Source organism: Neophocaena asiaeorientalis, unplaced genomic scaffold, assembly GCF_003031525.2.
Source record: "Neophocaena asiaeorientalis asiaeorientalis breed wild unplaced genomic scaffold, Neophocaena_asiaeorientalis_V1.1 scaffold241, whole genome shotgun sequence".
Classification (NCBI taxonomy): Eukaryota; Metazoa; Chordata; class Mammalia; order Artiodactyla; family Phocoenidae; genus Neophocaena; species Neophocaena asiaeorientalis.
The window spans coordinates 1,159,142-1,177,767 of NW_020172287.1; the positions used below are offsets into that span (position 1 = coordinate 1,159,142).

At 39.9% G+C, this 18,626-nt stretch overlaps 1 protein-coding gene and 1 pseudogene across 1 annotated transcript; one reads left to right on the plus strand and one right to left on the minus strand.

Annotated features, from left to right (window-relative positions):
* Positions 1 to 390: 390 nt before the first annotated feature.
* LOC112413352 (ubiquitin-conjugating enzyme E2 variant 1-like) lies at positions 391 to 834 on the minus strand (annotated as a pseudogene).
* Positions 835 to 2,344: 1,510 nt separating this feature from the next.
* Positions 2,345 to 16,155, plus strand: LOC112413182 (40S ribosomal protein S4-like). The gene is given in 2 exon segments (XM_024765075.1): positions 2,345 to 2,469; positions 15,477 to 16,155. Coding segments are annotated over 2 exon segments (804 nt in total).
* The last annotated feature ends 2,471 nt before the right edge of the window (positions 16,156 to 18,626 follow it).

Sequence of the window (18,626 nt, forward strand, 5' to 3'; positions counted from 1 at the left end):
GGAGGGAAAGGGGGAGAAGGCAGAGGCCCCAGGCCATGTAATCAGCAGCAAGGTGATTGTGTGATGTGTCTTTTCACATATGAGTTAGATATGCCCCACCAGTTATAATGGGAATCAATTTAAATATACTTTCTTGACCCCAGAAGTTCAACTATTTGGACAGTGGTTACACTTGACAGGTTGGTTTGTTATAGCACAATATATATTTTAAATGGGCAAAAAATTAGTACCATTTACAGTATCTTAAGATAAACTGCCTTTGAATGGGAGCTTCCTTTCCAGTACTTTGAGGTCTATAAGATGTATCTAGATTTACTACTGTGGAGAATGAAGACTGCTTAAATCAGTTGGGTGGGGGTATGGGAGGGCCTGTGGCTTCCTTTTTTTTGATTAATTGCTGTAACACTGTCCTTCAGGCAGCTGAGGGAGTTTCATATTTTATTTAGACATCATTAAGCACTGAAGCTGTTGCAGGAAAACTTTGATGCTCTATGAGTTCTGTCATTTTGTTAGCACTGATATGGCTCTTGGGTCCACCACTCCATTAGAATTATTAACTCCATTCATATTAGTTTTTGTTACAAATCTTACAAAGGTGGGTGCTTCTGGATATTTAGGTCTACATTCTATTTTAAGGCTGTATATTCGGTTTTCATAAATTGTTCTTAGAGTCCCAATTATCATCCCTGTCCATCTTGTAAGTGTCATGTCTTCGTCATCTTCTAGACCCCAGCTAACTGTGCCATCTCCTACTCCTTTCTGACCTTCTTTGAGCTCTTCCAACAGTCGGAAATTGTGAGGGACTTTTACTCCTGAGCCTGTGATGGCTGCCATCTTGCTTTGATGTTGCTCCCTATTGCCATTTTCTTAATTGTTTTGGGTTTGTTTTTGTAGGTCTTTTTTCTTACCTTCCTCTCTTGTTCTCTTCTCTTGTGGTTTGATGACCATCTTTAGTGTGGTGTTTGGGTTGCTTTTTCTTTTTTGTGTGTATATGTGTTGTAGTCTTTACGTTTGCTGTTCCTATGAGGTTTTGATATAGCAGTCTAGTCTATATATGTACAAGATTGTTTTACGTTTCTGGTCTCTTTTCCGCCTAGAGAAGTTCCTTTAGCATTTACTGCAGAGCTGGTCTGGTGATGCTGAATTCTTGTAGCTTTTGCTTGTCTGTGAAGCTTTTGATTTCTCCATCAAATCTGAATGAGAGCCTTGCTGGGTAGAGTATTCTTGGTTGTAGCTTCTTCCCTTTCATCACTTTAAATATATCATGCCGCTCTCTTCTGGTCTGCAGAATTTCTGCTGAAATATCAGCTGATAACCTTATGGGAGTTCCCTTGTTATGTTATATGTCATTTTTCCCTTGTTGCTTTTAATATTTTTTGTTTGTCTTTAATTTTTGTCAGTTTGATTATTATGTGTCTCAGTGTGTTCCTCCTTGGGTTTACCCTGCCTGGGACTCTCTGTGCTCCCTGGACTTGGGTGACTGTTTCCTTTCCCATGTTAGGGAATTTTCAGCTATTACCTCTTCAAATATTTTCTCAGGTCCTTTCTCTCTCTCTTCTCTTTCTGGGACCCCTAAAATATGAATTTTGGTGCAGTTAATGTTGTCCCAGAGGTCCCTTAAACTGTCGTCATTTCTTTTTTTCTTTATTCTGTTCTGTGGCAGTGATTTCCACCAATCTGTCTTCCAGGTCACTTATCCATTCTTCTGCCTCATTTATTCTGCTATTGATTCCTTCTAGTGTATTCTTCATTTCAGTTATTGTATTGTTGAACTCTTGTTTGTTTGTTCTTTAGACCTTCTACCTCTTTGTTAAACATTTCTTGTATCTTCTCTATCCTTGCCTCCATTCTTTTTCTGAGATCTTGGATCTTCTTTACTATCATTTCTCTGAATTCTTTTTCAGGTATGTTGCCTATCTCCACTTCACTTAGTTGTTCTGCTGGGGTTTTATCTTGTTCCTTCATCTGGGGCATATTCCTCTGCCATCTCATTTGTCTAACTTTCTGTGTTTGCAGTCTCTGTTCCGTAGGCTGCAGGATTGTAGTTCCTCTTGCTTCTGATGTCTGCCCCTGGTGGGTGAGGCTGACCTAAGAGGCTTTGGCAGGATTCCTGGTGGGATGGACTGGTGGCTGCCCACTGGTGGGTGGAGATGGGTCTTGTCCCTCTGATGGGTAGGGCCGTGTCAAGGGGTTCATTTAGATGCAGCTGTGGGCTCAGGAAGACTTTAGGCAGTCTGTCTTCTGATGGGTGGGTCTGTGGTCCTTCCCTGTTGGTTGCTTGGCCTGAGGCACTCCAGCACTGAAGCTTTCAGGCTGTTTTGTAGGGCTAGGTCTTGGTGTCATAATGGCGGCCCCCTGGAGAACTCATGCTGATGAGTATTCCCCAGTATCTTCTCCACCTGTGTCCTTGTCCCCACAAAGAGTCACAGCCACCCTCAGCCTCCCCAGGAGACCCTGCAAGACCATCAGGTAGGTCAGGCTCAGGATCCTATGAAGTCACTGCTTTCCCCCTTCTTCCTGGTGTGCACAAGACCTTGTGTGCACCCTCCAAGAGTAGCGTTCCTGTTTCCCCCAGTCCTGTGGAGTTCCTGTGATCAAACTCTACTGGCCTTCAAAGCCAAATTCTCTGGGGGCTCCTCCTCTTGATGCCAGACCCCCAGACTGGGAGCCTGATGTGGAGATCAAAACTCTCACTCCTTTGGGAGAACCTCTGCAATATATTTATTTTCCAGTTTGTGGGCCGCCCTCCCAGCTGGAATGGGATTTGATTGTATCATGAATGTGCCCCTCCTACCATCTCATTGTGGCTTCTTCTTTGTTTGTGATGTAGAATATCTATTTTTGGTAGGTTCCAGTATTTTTTTTCCAATGACTGCTCAGCAGTTAGTTGTGATTTTGGTGTTTTCGTGAGAGGAGGTGAGCTCAAGCCCTTCTACTCTGCCATCTTGTCTCCAACCTCTGCATCTACTACTCATCACACTAGTTTCCAGAAAGGATGCTGGGCCCTAACAAGGACATTTATTTGGACCAAATAAGGAGTTGGAATGATGGCAATTGGTGTCATTGTTTTCTTCTTTTTTTTTTTCTGGCATCTGCATCCAATAAAGAGCCTTAAAAATGTGTCTGTTCCTAAGAACATATAATGCAATCATCCCACCTGTGTGGGGTCAGAACGGTTGGGGAATGCTGGTCCTCATGCCATGGATTCTCTAGCTTGGTTTGCAAACTGGTAGCACATAAGTGTCATGCAGTTAACAAGAATGCTTCATTTGCCATATATGGTTTTTTTATATACATGTAAAAAACCCAGAAATAGAAAAATTAGAATCATTGGATCAGTAAAATCATATTTAGTAAGAGTTTATTGTGCATGTAAGAACAGTTTGTGAACTGAGAGCTCTCAAACCAGCAGTGGAATGAGGCACAGAGGTATGTTACAGGTCAATTTATATAGTGAAAATGCAGAGGCTGCTTATGCTTTACAATGATTGGTTATATAGCATTAGAGTTTTCTTAGTGATAAAAGATTGGTTAAAAGAAGATATCTCATGCCAATTTTGGGCAACAGTTTATGTTTCATTTATGATTTTCACAGGCCAGAAGTGGCCCAGTGTTTTGTTTTGTTTTGTTTTGTTTTTTTGCGGTACGTGTACCTCTCACTGCTGTGGTCTCTCCCATTGCGGAGCACAGGCTCTGCTCTGGACGCCCAGGCTCAGCGGCCATGGCTCACGGGCCCAGCCGCTCCACGGCACGTGGGATCCTCCTGGACCGGGGCATGAACCCATGTCCGTTGCATCGGCAGGTGGACTCTCAACCACTGCACCACCAGGGAAGCCCTGGCCCAGTGTTTTTGCTTACTTCTTTAGGATAAGCTAAATTGTTTCACTTATGTGGCTTAGTGTTTTTTCTGCTCAGGAAATTTTCAAGTTTGCTTTCCATTTTGTATTTTACTTTGTATCTATCTGCAATTATTGTTTATTTATTTGTTTATACACCCATGTAACTGCCATCTCAGGATAGAGGACATTTCCATTATCCCAAACAGTTCCAAGGTGCCACTTCCCAGTTAAACCCAGTTAAACCCCCTTTCTCCAAGGCAAGAACTGTTCTGACATCTACACCACAGCTTAGTTTTGCTGTCCTAGAGCTTCATGTAAATGAATTGTAGATACTCTTTTGTGCCTGACTTCTTTCAGTCAGCATAATGTTTATCATCCATGTTGGTGCATGTACCAGTACTTTGATTCACTTTATTGCTGAGTACTATTCCATTGTATGAATATACCACAATTTATTTGTTTACTTGATGATAAACATTTGGATTGTTTCCAGTTTTGGGCTATTATCAATCAAGTTGTTATACAACTTTCTATGCAATTCTTTTCTTTTTAATTGAAGTACAGTTGATTTACAATAATGTGTTAGTTTCAGGTGTACAGTAAAGTGATTTGGATATATATGTCCAATTCTTTTCCATTATAGGTTATTACAAGATATTGAATATAGTTCCTTGTGCTATACAGTGAATCCTTGTTTTTTATTTTATATATAATAGTGTGTATCTGTTAATTCCATACTCCTAATTTATCCCTCTCTCCCTTTCCTCTTTGGTAACCATAAGTTTGTTTTCTATGTCTGTGAGTCTGTTTCTGTTTTATAAATAAGTTCAGTTGTACTATTTTTTAGATTGTACATATAATTGATACCATATAATACTTGTCTTTCTCTGTCTGATTTACTTCACTTAGTAGTATAGTCTTTAGGTTCATCCATGCTGCTGCAAATGGTATTATTTAATTCTTTTTTTTATGGCTGAGTAGTATTTCATTGTGTGTGTGTGTGTGTATATATATATATCAAATCTTTTGTTTTTAACATCTTTATTGGAGTATAATTGCTTTACAATGGTGTGTTAGTTTCTGCTTTATAACAAGGTGAATCAGTTATACATATATATATGTTCCCATATCTCTTCCCTCTTGCATCTCTCTCCCTCCCACTCTTCCTATCCCACCCCTCTAGGTGGTCACAAAGCACTGAGCTGATCTCCCTGTGTTATGCGGCTGCTTCCCACTAGCTATCTATTTTATGTTTGGTAGTGTATACATGTCCATGCCACTCTCTCACTTTGTCACAGCTTACCCTTCCCCCTCCCCATATCCTCAAGTCCATTCTCTAGTAGGTCTGTGTCTTTATTACCATCTTACCCCTAGGTTCTTCATGACCTTTCTTTTTTTTTTCTTAGATTCCATATATATGTGTTAGCATACGGTATTTGTCTTTCTCTTTCTGACTTACTTCACTCTGTATGACAGACTCTAGGTCCACCCACCTCACTACAAATAACTCAATTTCATTTCTTTTTATGGCTGAGTAATATTCCATTGTATATATGTGCCACATCTTCTTTATCCATTCATCCGATGATGGACACTTAGGTTGCTTCCATCTCTGGGCTATTGTAAATAGAGCTGCAATGAACATTTTGGTACATGACTCTTTTTGAATTATGTTTTTCTCAGGTTATATGCCCAGTAGTGGGATTGCTGGGTCGTATGGTAGTTCTATTTGTAGTTTTTTAAGGAACCTCCATACAGTTCTCCATAGTGGCTGTATCAATTGATGGTTTTCCTTTGTATTATTCTTGAGTTCCTTTCTGTTTGGTTTTTGTGAATCTAATGTATGTTTTGATTTGTGGTTACCCTGGCTTTCAACTATGTTAACATAACTATATCTACTTTCTTTAGACCGGTAGTCATATAAGCTCAAACACATTCTAAAAGATCTACATTTTCTTACTCCCCTCCCCCACATTTTGTGATTTTGATGTTCTATTTTAAATCTTCATGTTTATCCTTTTGCTGGTCGTTGTAGTTATAATTATTTTCACAGAATTTTTTTTAATATATGTATTAGCTTATTTAAATGATCTTAAATCCTTTTATATATTTGCCTTTCCCACTGTAGTTTACCCTTTCACATAGATTCTTGGTTCTTTTCTATTTAGAGAAAACCTTTCAATATTTCTTTTAGGATATGTTTATTCTATATTCTTTTAGCTTTTGCTTATCTGAGAAATTCTTTCTTGCTCTTTTTATTCTAAATGGTGATCTTGCTGGGTAGAGTACCCCAGGTTTCAGGTTTTTTCCTTTCAGGATTTTGAATATATCTTGCCACTCCCTCTGGCCTGCAAAGTTTCTGTAGACAAATCAGCTGATAACTTTCTGAGGGTTCCCTTGAAACTGACTCTTTGTTTTTCTCTTGCTGCCTTTGGAATCCTCTCTTTAACAACTTTTGCTATTTTAATTATGATATGCCTTGGTGTGTGTCTGCTTGGGTTCATCTTGTTTGGGATCCTCTGTGCTTCCTTTACCTGGATATCTTTTTCCTTCTTTGGGTTTGGGAATTTTTCAGGCAAAATTTCTTCAAATACAATTTTTTTTTTTTTTTTTCCAGTACGCAGGCCTCTCACCGCTGTGGCCTCTCCCGCTGCAGAGCACAGGCTCCGGACGCGCAGGCACAGTGGTTATAGCCCACGGGCCCAGCCGCCCCGCGGCACGCAGGAGCCCCCCGGACTGGGGCATGAACCCCCGTCACCCACATCGACAGGCGGACTCTCAACCACGGCGCCACCACGGAAGCCCTCTTCAAATACATTTTTAATTCCCTTTTCTCTTTCTTCTTCTTCTGAGATTACTATTATGTGTAGATTGTCATGCTTCATATTATCCCATAAATCTTGTATGTTGATTTCATTTTTAAAAAATTTGCCTTTCTGGGGAATTCCCGGGCAGTCCAGTGGTTAGGACTCCATGCTTCCACTGCCAGGGGCCTGGGTTTGATCCCTCATTGGGTAACTAAGATCCTGCAAGCCACTCGGGGCTGCTAAATGTCTTTCTGTCTGTTCTTTTTTAAAAATATATTTATTTATTTATTTAGTTGCACTTGATCTTAGTTGTGTCAGGCAGGCTCTTTAGTTGTGGCTTGTAGGCTCCTTAGTTGAGGCACATGGGCTCCTTAGTTGCGGCACATGAACTTTTGGTTGCGGCATGCATGTGGGATCTAGTTCCCTGACCAGGGATTGAAGCCAGGCCCCCTACATTGGAAGCGTGGTGTCTTATCCACTGCACCACCAGGGAAGTCCCCCGTCTCCTGTTCTGATTGTGTGATTTCCATTATTCTGTCTTTTAGATCACTTATTTTTTCTTCTGCATTATTTAGTTTGCTATTTATTGCCTTTAGCTCAGTTTTCATCTTGGGAATTGAGTGGTTTAATTTTGAGTGGTCTTTATAGTTTCTAGTTCCTTGTTACAGTGGTCTGCATTTCTAACAATAGTCTTTCTTAATTCCTTCAGCATTTTTATCTCCCTTTTGAACTTGGGGTCTGGTAGACTGGAGAGGTCTGTTTCTTTGTTCTTTCAGCAGATTTCTCTTGTTCTTTTAATTGGGAATAGTTCCTCTGCATTTTCATTTTACTTATATTTCTCTGACTGTGAATTTAGGAGAAACAGTTATCTACGGTGGTCTTAAAGGGCTGTTTTCATGTGGGAGCAACCTTGTGTAGACTGTGTGCACCCAATATTTTTGGCGAGGGTTGTTTTTGGTGTGGATGCTTGCTATGTCTTTCCTCAGGGTGTGCTGCCCTTGTCCCCTTGATAAGGGGTGTGTTGGTATTGTGGTGACCAGAGCCTGCACTGGATGCTGGGCAGGGCCTCCTCTTTGCTCTGTGGTTGTCACATCCCCATTGGGGGCAGGATCTGCTCCCCAGCTGTTGGAGTAGAAGCCCCCAGATCTGATTCTAAGCTGTAGTGTAAAGTAGGTGGTACTGGAGTGCTCCCTCTGGGAAAGGAGCCACTGTGTATTCTTCCCCAGGAGGTGTCTACTGGGATGTGCAACTCTGTGATGCCACCTGCCACCCGATGTGCACACCCACAAAGATCACTGTTGCTGGTGTTGCCCTCGGGGGCCACCTCCACCGTGGTAGTGCCAGAAATTGGCTCAGATAACCCTCAGGCATATGTGTGCACTCACAAAGCTGAGGAGGAAACCCACCAAAGCCATGCCCCTGCATCCAAATAGGGATTGCCGGTAATCAGCTCAGATTTCAGCCCCGCCTCCAAGTGTGTATGCCCACAAAGTTCACAAAATCCATGGTGGCCAGAGCCATGCCCAGTCTGAGCATGCTGATAATGAGGCTGCTAAGGTGCACCCGCCCCCCTCCCTTTCCTTGTTGACAATGGGGCTCTTACTGCAGACCTGTGCTTGTCCTGTGTGCACACCCAGTTGTCACCCTGGCCACACTTCATGCCCTTTGGGCTGTCTCTGTGCAGCCAAATCAAATCCTCTCCCTGGGTCTGTTCCCTGAAGCCCCAGTCACTGTGCACACCAACAGGCACATGTCTTGCACTGGGAAGGGTGGTGATGTGACCAGGACCATATGTGCTGGCCTCTCTTTACCCTGTGGAGCACAGGCCATCTCCCACACTCTCCTCTCAATCCTCTGAAGCTCTCTATCTGTCTGGGTGGACCTCTCAGCTGGTGAAAGAGATTCCTAGGGTTAGGGAACATTTCCTCTTTCACAGCTCCCTCCCAGGGGCACAGTTCCTGTCCTGATTCCTCTTCTTCTCCCTTTCCCCTTCATCCTACCTGGTTATGTGGGATTCGTTCTTGCAGTTTTGGTTGTACGAGATCTTCTGCAGGCTTTCAGTAGGTATTCCATGAGAATTGTTCCACATGTAGATGTATTTTTGATGCATTTGTTGGAGGAGGCCGGCTCCACATCCCTCTACTCCTCCATCTTGATCTACACCTATGCAAGTCTTTTTATGGACATATGCTTTATTTTTTTTGGTTGAATACCTATGGCTAGAATGTTGGGTTATAGGGGAGGTATATGTTCAATTTCCTAAGAAACTGTCAAACTGTTTCTCAGAGTGGTTTTATAATTTTATATTCTCACCAGAAATGTATGACAGTCCCAATTGCTTTATATCCCCTCCAGTATTTGGGATTTTCAGTCTTTTTAGTATTAGGCATTCTAGTAGGTGTGTGGTAATATATCATTGTTGTTTTAATTTGCATTTCATTTATGAGAATGTTGAACATCTTTTCATGTACTTATTGGACATTCATGTATCTTCTTTTATGTAATGTCTATTCCAATCTTTTGTCCACTTAAAAATTGGTAACCATTGTAATGGGTCATTTGTCTCCTTATATACTTGTAAGAGTTCTGTATATATTCTGGATATAAGACCTTTGTCAGGTGAATAAATTACAAATATTTTCTCCTCATCTATGGCTTTCCTTTTCACTTCATTAATGGTGTCTTTTGGAGAGTCTATGTTTCTAATTTTTATAAATCAGCTAAAAATTTTATTGTTAGTGCTTATTATATTCTATCTAAGACAACTTTAATTATCCCAAGGTCATGAAGATTTCCACCAACGTTTTCTTCTAGACGTTTTATACTTTCTTTTTTTTAATTGACAGAATTCAAAATATAACAATAATTCAGTAAATTTTTTTCAATACAGGTATACTAATGAGAAAATGGAATTTTATTTTGGGGATAATATTTTGCTTATTGTGATTCAAAGTTATGTTTCTTATCAAAATCTGTTGCAAATGCTGATCAGTAGTGATATTTTATGTATTTCATTTTTGATAATGTCTCTTCACGTAGATAGGTACTGCTGAGTACTGATACTGTCCATGAGCATATGATTTTTTCCCATTTAATACTTTTATTGAGATATAATTCACATAACATAAAACTCATTATTTTAAAGTGTACAAGTCAGGGTTTTTCAGCATATTCAATATCTTGTACAACTATGAGCACTATCTAATTCTGGAACACTTCCATCAACCCCACAGAGAAACCCTGTACTTAGTAGTCAGTCTCAATTTTCCCCTCTTCTCATTCCTTGGCAAATACTAATCTACTTTCTGTCTCTATCGATTTACCTATTCTGGACATTTCATATAAACAGAATCATAAAATCTGTGGCTTTTTATGTCTGGCTTCTTTCATTTAGGATAATGTTTTCAGAGTTCATCTACATTGTAGCATGTGAAAGTACTTCATTCTTTTTTATGGATGAATAATATTCCATTGTTTGGATATGCTATGTATTGTTTATCTATTCATCAGTTGTTGGACATATAGGTTTTTTCCACTTTTTGCCTATTATGAATAATGCTGCTATGAACATTCATGTACAAGTTTTTGTGTGAAAATATGTTTTAAGTTTTCATTGGTATATTCCCTGAAATGATTGAGTCATATGGTAACTCTGTGTTTAAATGAAGAAGTACCACACTGTTTTCCACAACAGCCAAATCATTTTACATTCCCACCAGCAAGGCACAGGATTCCAGTTGTTCTACATACTTGCCAAAATTTGCTACTTCTTTCCTTCCTTCTTTTCTTTTTCTTTTCTTTCTTTCTTTCTTTCTTTCTTTCTTTCTTTCTTTCTTTCTTTCTTTCTTTCTATCATCTTTCTTTCTGTCTTCCTTTCTTTCCATCTGAGTGGCTTTCAAGTGGTGTTTTGGTGGTTTGATTTGCATTTTTCTAATGACTAATGATGTTGAGCATCTTTTCATGTTCTTATTGACCATTTGTATATCTTCTTATAGTTTTAGTATTCGTATCTATCATCAATTTTATTATTTTTTGTGTTTGGTATGAGGTAAGAGCTGAGATTCATTTTTTTTCTCCACTCATATATCTAGTTGATCTAGCCCATTTGTTGAAAAAACTTCTTAAGTTGTCCCCTGGGGTAAGCAGAGTAAGGACTCTACAAAGATGTCCTCATCCTAATTCCTTGAATATTACATTATATAGCAAAAGAGGAATTAAGGTAGCAGGTAGAATTAAGGCTGCTTACCAGTTGACCTTATGATAAGGATATTATCCTGGATTATCTGAGTGAATTCAATGTGATCACAGAGGTCCTTAAATGAGGAAGAGGGAGACAGAAGAGGAGGTCAGAGTGATGTAATGTGCTAAGAAATTGGCCTACTATAGCTGGCTTTGAAAATGGAGGAAGGCGCCATATGCCTCTAGAATGTAGGCAGCCTCTAGAAGCTAGAAAGGAAACATTTTCCCTAGGGTCTCTAGAAAGGAATGATGTCCTGGTGACTCTTTGATTTTAGCCTGGTTAGATCCATTGGGACTCCTGAATTGACAAATTGTAAGATAATAAATTTGTATTGTTTAAGCACTAAGTTTGTGGTAATTTGTTATAGCAGCCATAGAAAACCAATATTTTCCCCAAGATTCCTGCCCTCTGGTATACATGCTCTGTATAATCCCTTCCCCTTGGGTGTGATTAAGATTTATGAATATGATGGGTGATCATTCCTGTGACTATGTAATGCTATATGGCAGAAGAGATTTTTCAGATATACTGAAGGTCTTCAATCAATTAACTTTGGGTCAATCAAAAAGAAGCTTATCTTCTATTGGCCTGACCTTAAAAGAGGTCAGAGAGATTCAAAGTGAAAGAGACTCTCTTGTTGGCTTGAAGGAGCAAACTGCTACATTAAGGAGAACACCACATAACAGAGAACAGTAAGTGGCCTCTAGGAACTAAGGGCTTCAGTCCTACAACTGCAAGGAATTAAATTCTTCCAACAACATGAACGAGCTTGGAACAAGAGTCAAAGTTCCATATGAGAATGCTAGCTGGTGAACACCTTGATTTTAGCCTTTTGAAAACTTAAGCAGAGAACCCAGGTACACCACACTAGGGCTTCTGACCTACAGAAATATGTGAAACATATAACTATATATAAAATAACATATCAGCATTGGTTTCTTTTGTTTTTTTCTACATCTTTAATGGAGTATAATTGCTTTACAATGGTGCGTTAGTTTCTGCTTTATAACAAAGTGAATCAGTTATACATATACATATGTTCCCATGTCTCCTCCCTTTTGCATCTCCCTCCCTCCCACCCTCCCTATCCCACCCATCCAGGTGGTCACAAGGCACCGAGCTGATCTCCCTGTGCTATGCGGCTGCTTCCCACTAGCTATCTACCTTATGTTCGGTAGTGTATATATGTCCCTGCCACTCTCTCACTTTGTCACAGCTTACTCTAGGTCTGAAGTGGGTCTCTTGTAGACAGCATATATATGGGTGTTGTTTTTGTGTCCATTCAGCCAGTTTGTGTCTTTTGGTGGCAGCATTTAATCCATTTACATTTAAGGTAATTATCCATATGTATGTTCCTATTCCCATTTTCTTAATTGTTTTGGTTTGTTATTGTAGGTCTTTTCCTTCTCTTGTGTTTCTTGCCAAAGAAGTTCCTTTAGCATTTGTTTGGTGGTACTTAACTCTCTCGGCTTTTGCTTGTCTGTAAAGGTTTTAATTTCTCCATCAAATCTGAATGAGATCCTTGATGGGTAGAGTAATCTTGGTTGTAGGTTTTTCTCCTTCCTCACTTTAAATATGTCCTGCCAGTCCCGTCTGGCTTGCAGAGTTTCTGCTGAAAGATCAGCTGTTAACCTTACGAGGATTCCCTTGTGTGTTATTTGTTTTTTTTCCCTTGCTGCTTTTAATATGTTTTCTTAGTATTTAATTTTTGACAGTTTAATTAATATGTGTCTTGGCGTGTTTCTCCTTGGATTTATCCTGTATGGGACTCTGTGCTTCCTGGACTTGATTAACTATTTCCTTTCCCATATTAGGGAAGTTTTCATCTATAATCTCTTCAAATATTTTCTCAGTCCCTTTCTTTTTCTCTTCTTCTTCTGGAACCCCTATAATTCGAATGTTGGTGCATTTAATGTTGTCCCAGAGGTCTCTGAGACTGTCCTCAGTTCTTGTCATTCTTTCTTCTTTATTCTGCTGTGCAGCAGTTATTTCCATTATTTTATCTTCCAGGTCACTTATCTGTTCTTCTGCCTCAGTTATTCTGCTATTGATCCCCTCGAGAGTATTTTAAATTTCATTTATTGTGTTGTTCATCATTGCTTGTTTCATCTTTAGTTTTCTAGGTCTTTTTTAAATGTTTCTTGCATTTTCTCTATTCTATTTCCAAGATTTTGGATATCTTTACTGACATTATTCTGAATTCTTTTTCAGGTAGACTGCCTATTATAGAAAAAAAATTAAAAAAAAAACGGATCGATAGAACCCTAGGACAAATGGTGAAAGCAAAGCTATACAGACAAAATCTCACATAGAAGCATACACATACACACTCAGAAAAAGAGGAAAAGGGGAAAAAATAATAAATCTTGCTCTCATGGTCCACCTCCTCAATTTTCGATATTTCGTTGTCTATTCATGTATTCCACAGATGCAGGGTACTTCAAGTTGATTGTGGAGCTTTAATCCGCTGCTTCTGAGGCTTCTGGGAGAGATTTCCCTTTCTCTTCTTTGTTCGCACAGCTCCCGTGGCTCAGCTTTGGATTTGGCCCTGCCTCTTAGCGCGGCTCGCGCCCGTCTCTGGAGCTCCTTTAAGCAGCGCTCTTAATCCCCTCTCCTAGCGCACCAGGAAACAAAGAGGGAAGAAAAAGTCTCTTGCCTCTTCTGCAGGTCCAGACTTTTCCCCGGACTCCCTCCCGGCTAGCCGTGGTGCACTAACCCCTTCAGGCTGTGTTCACGCTGCCAACCCCAGTCCTCTCCCTGCGCTCCAACCGAAGCCTGAGCCTCAGTTCACAGCCCCGCTCTCCCCGGTGGGTGAGCAGACAAGCCTTTTGCGCTGGTGACCGGTCGGCACCGATCCTCTGTGTGGGAATCTCTCCGCTTTGCCCTCTGCACCCCTGTTGCTGTGCTCTCCTCCTCGGCTCGAACCTTCCCCGCTCAGCCACCCACAGTCTCCGCCTGCGAAGGGGCTTCCTAGTGTGTGGAAACCTTTCCTCCTTCACAGCTCCCTCCCCCTGGTTCAGGTCCCGTCCTTATTTTCGTCTCTGTTTATTCTTTTTTCTCTTGCCCTACCCAGGTACGTGGGGAGTTTCTTGCCTTTTGGGAGGTCTGAGGTCTTCTGCCAGCATTCAGTAGGTGTTCTGTAGGAGTTGTTCCACGTGTAGATGTATTTCTTATGTATCTGTGGGGAGGAAGGTGATCTCTGTGTCTTACTCTTCCGCCATCTTCCCCCTCTTTCTCAGTATTGTTTTAAGCTGCTAAATTTGTGCTAATTCGTCATGCAGTGATGGAAAAACAATGTATTTCCCATTGAATTGCCTTAGCAATGCATTGTTGAAAATCAATTGAGCATGTATGTCTGGGTCTATTTCTGGATTCTATTCTTTCCCATTGATCAGTTTGTCTGTCTTTTTACTGAAACTACTATCATTTGGCTTATCATAGCTTTATAGTACATCTTTAAAATTAGATACTAGGAGTCCTCCAACTTTGTTACTCTTTTTCAAAATTGTTTGGCTATTTTACATCCTGTGTATTTTCATATAAATAGTAGAATCAACTTTTCATTTGTACAAACAATGCTTTCTGGAATTTTGATTTGTATTATGGTTGACCATTGAACAACACTCCATGAAGTGGAAAATCCAAGTATAACTTTACAGTTGTCCCTCCGTGTCCATGGTTCCATACTGGCAGAGTCAACCAACTGTGGATTATATATTTCTGTAGTCTGTATTTATTGAAACAAATCTGCATATAAGTGGACCTGCTCAGTCTAAACCAGGGTTGTTCAAGGGTCAGCTTGAAGTTGAATTTGAAGATCAATTTGGGGAATTTTGACAGCTTAACAATATTGAGTCTTCTGATTCATGAACATGGTATATATTTCCATTAGTTTTAGTCTCCTTTAATTTCTTTCTTTTAGTGGGGAGATCTAATTAGCTTTATTCAGTGATTCAGGAATCAGGCAGCATCCCATCTAGTAAATAGAAGGATGCTCAAGGGGTTGCATAAATGGAAGGTTTTATAATCAGAAGGAGGGTAGGGAAGAAGGTATTAGCAAAAGAAAAGAAAGGATTTTTTCAGGCCAGACCATCTTCCTTTAGGGGGAAGGGAACAGCAGAGGTCTTCTTGATGTAGATAACCTCACTAGTGTTGATCCTGAAATTTCAGATTACGTGTTTAAAATTCACATTCCAGGGACTTCCCTGATGGCGCAGTGGTTAAGAATCCACCTGCTAATGCAGGGGACATGGATTTAAGCCCTGGTCCAGGAAGATCCCACATGTCACAGAGCAACTAAGCCCATGTGCCACAACTACTGAGCCAGTGCTCTAGAGCCCACGAACCACAACTGAGCCTGCATGCCACAACGACTGAAGCCCATGAGTCTAGAGCCCATGCTCTGTAACAAGAGAAGCCACTGCAATGAGAAGCCTGTGTACCACAAGGAAGAGTAGCCTCCGCTCGCCACAACTAGAGAAAGACCGTGCGCAGCAATGAAGACAAAACATAGCCAAAATAATAAATAAATAAATAAATAAATAAATAAAATAAAATTCACATTCCTAGCTCTCTTTGTGCCTAGCACAGCCATGGCTCATGTCTCCCCCTAATCATTTTCCTAAGGAACAGACTTAAGTATGCCCTAACAGGAGATGAAATAAAGATCTGCCTGCAGTGTTTCATTAAGATTGATGGCAATGTCTGCACTGTTATAACTTACCCTGCTTGTTTTATGGACGTCATCAGCATTGGAGAGACTGGAGAGAATTTTCGTCTGATCTATGACACCAAGTATCACTTTGCTGTCCATTGTATTACACCTGAGGAGGCCAAGTACAAGTTGTGCAAAGTGAGAAGGATCTTTGTGGGGACAAAAGGAATCCTTCATCTGATGACCCATGGTGCTTGCACCACCTGCTACCCTGATCCCCTCATCAAGGTGAATGACGCCATTCAAATTGATTTGGAGACTGGCAAGATTACTAATTTCATCTAATTTGACACTGGTAACCTGTGCATGGTGACTGGAGGTGCTAACCTGGGAAGAATTGGTGTGATCACCAGCCAGGAGAGACATCCTGGTTCTTCTGATGTAGTTCATGTGAAAGATGTCAATGGTAACAGCTTTGCCACTGGGCTCTCCAAGATTTTCGTTATTGGCAAAGGCAACAAACCATGGATCTCTCTTCCCCATGGAAAGGGTATCTGCCTTACCATTGTTGAGGAGAGGGACAAGAGACTGGCGGCCAAACAAAGTAGTGGATAAAATGATCTCTAGGTGACATGATTGGAAAAGTCTTTGTACTTAATTAAAGATAATACCACATTAAAAAAATAAAATTCACATTCCTAGGAGAGGCTGAAACTGCAATGAAGTCTTGGTTTGCTGTTCTGGGAGCAAATTACTCCATTTTGGGCTTTTTTTAAAAACAATGCCAATTATATCTCAAGAAAAAGTCAGTATTTCCCTAATTTTAATGTGTGAAGGAAGGTCTCATTTAATTTCTGTTAGCAATGTTTTATAATTTTCAGTATGGAGATCTTAGATATCTTTTGTTAAATGTGTTTCTATGTATTTAATATTGTTTCATGCTATTGTAAAATCAAAAAAAATTTTATATTCCAATTTTTATTGCTAGCATATAGAAATACATGTATTGCTAGCATATAGAAATACAATTATTTTTGTTTTTACCCTTGTATCTGTGATGTTGCTAAATTTGTTTCTTAATTTTAGTAGTTTTGTGTAGATTCTTTAGGATTGTCTATGTAGACAATCACATTTTCTATGAACAAAGGCAGTTTTATTGACTTCCTTCCATTCTTTTTGTCTTTTAGTCATTTTTCATGCTTTATTGAAGTATACAGGACCTCTAGCATAATGTTCAGTAGAAGTTGTGAGAGTGTCATGCAGTATATCACATAGTATGATACTAATTGTAGTTTTTTCATAAATGCCATTTATCAAATTGAGGAAATACATTTCTATTTCTAGTTTGCTGAGAGTTTTGGTCATGAATTGGTGTTAAGTTTTGTCAAATTCTTTTCCTGCGTCTATTAAAATGGCTATATGATTTTCCTTATTTATTTCACTAACAGGATGAATTACAGATTCGTTTTTGATTCAACATTCAAAAACTTGCATTTCTTAGAATCCACTTGGCCATGATATATAATCATTTTTATATGTTGCAGGATTCTATTTATTAATATTTTATTGAGGAATTTTTCGTCTGTGTAAGATTGGTATTTTTCTTCCTTAAATATTTGATAGGACTCACCAATGAAATCATCTAGGCCTGTAGTTTTCATTGTGGGAAGTTCTTGGTTATGATTATTTAACAGACTTACGTTGTGGTAGATGATCTCCAAAGCTGGATGTCATCCAATTCTTCCCTTTCCGTGTGCATGCCTCTACATGCATCACCCTCACTTGAGGCTGGGGTGGTCTTTTATTTATTTTTTAACATCTTTATTAGAGTATAATTGCTTTACAATGTTGTGTTAGTTTCTGCTGTACAATAAAGTGAATCAGCTATATGTATAAATTTATCTCCATATCCCCTCCCCCTTGAGCTTCCCTCCCACCCTCTGTATCCCATCCCTCTAGGTCGTCACAAAGCATTGAGCTGATCTCCCTGTGCTATACAGCAGCTTGCCACTAGCTATTTTACATTTGTTAGGGTATATATGTCAATACTACTCTCACTTTGTTCCACCTTCCCCTTCCTGCCCTGTGTCCTCAAGTCTGTTCTCTATGTCTGCATCTTTATTCCTGTCCTGCCACTAGGTTCATCAGTACCATGTTTCTAGATTCCATATATATACGTTAGCATACAGTATTTGTTTTTCTCTTTCTGACTTACTTCACTCTGTATGACAGACTCTAGGTCCATCCACCTCACTATGAATAACTCAATTTTGTTCCTTTTAATGGCTGAGTAATATTCCATTGTATATATATGCCACATCTTCTTTATCCATTCATCTGTTGATGAACAATTAGGTTGCTTCCATGTCCTGGCTATTGTAAGTAGTGCTGCAATGAACATAACCTATGTTTTCCTCTAAGAGTTTTATAGTGTCTGGCCTTACATTTAATCCATTTTGAGTTTATTTTTTATGGTGTTAGGAAGTGTTCTAATTTTATTCTTTTACATGAAGCTGTCCAGTTCTTCCAGTTCCACTTTTTGAAGAGGCTGTCCTTTCTCCATTGTATATTCTTGCCTCCTTTGTCAAAGATAAGGCGACCATATGTGTGTAGGTTTATCTCTGGGCTTTCTATCCTGTTCCATTGATCTATATTTCTGTTTTTGTGCCAGTTCCATACTGTCTTGATTACTGCAGCTTTGTAGTATAGTCTGAAGTCAGGGAGCCTGATTCCTCCAACTCCACTTTTCTTTCTCAAGATTTCTTTAGCTATTCAGGGTCTTTCGTGTTTCCATACAAATTGTGGAATTATTTTTCCTAGTTCTGTGAAAAATACCATTGGTAATATGATAGGGATTGGATTGAATCTGTAGATTGCTTTGGGTAGTATAAATTTCACTATGTTGATTCTTCTGATCCAAGAACATGGTATCTCCTCATCTGTCTCTATCATCTTTGACTTTTTTTTTTTTTTGGCAGTACACGGGCCTCTCACTGCTGCGGCCTCGCCCACTGCAGAGCACAGGCACCGGACGCGCATGCCCAGTGGCCATGGCTCACGGGCCCAGCCGCTCCATGGCATGCGGG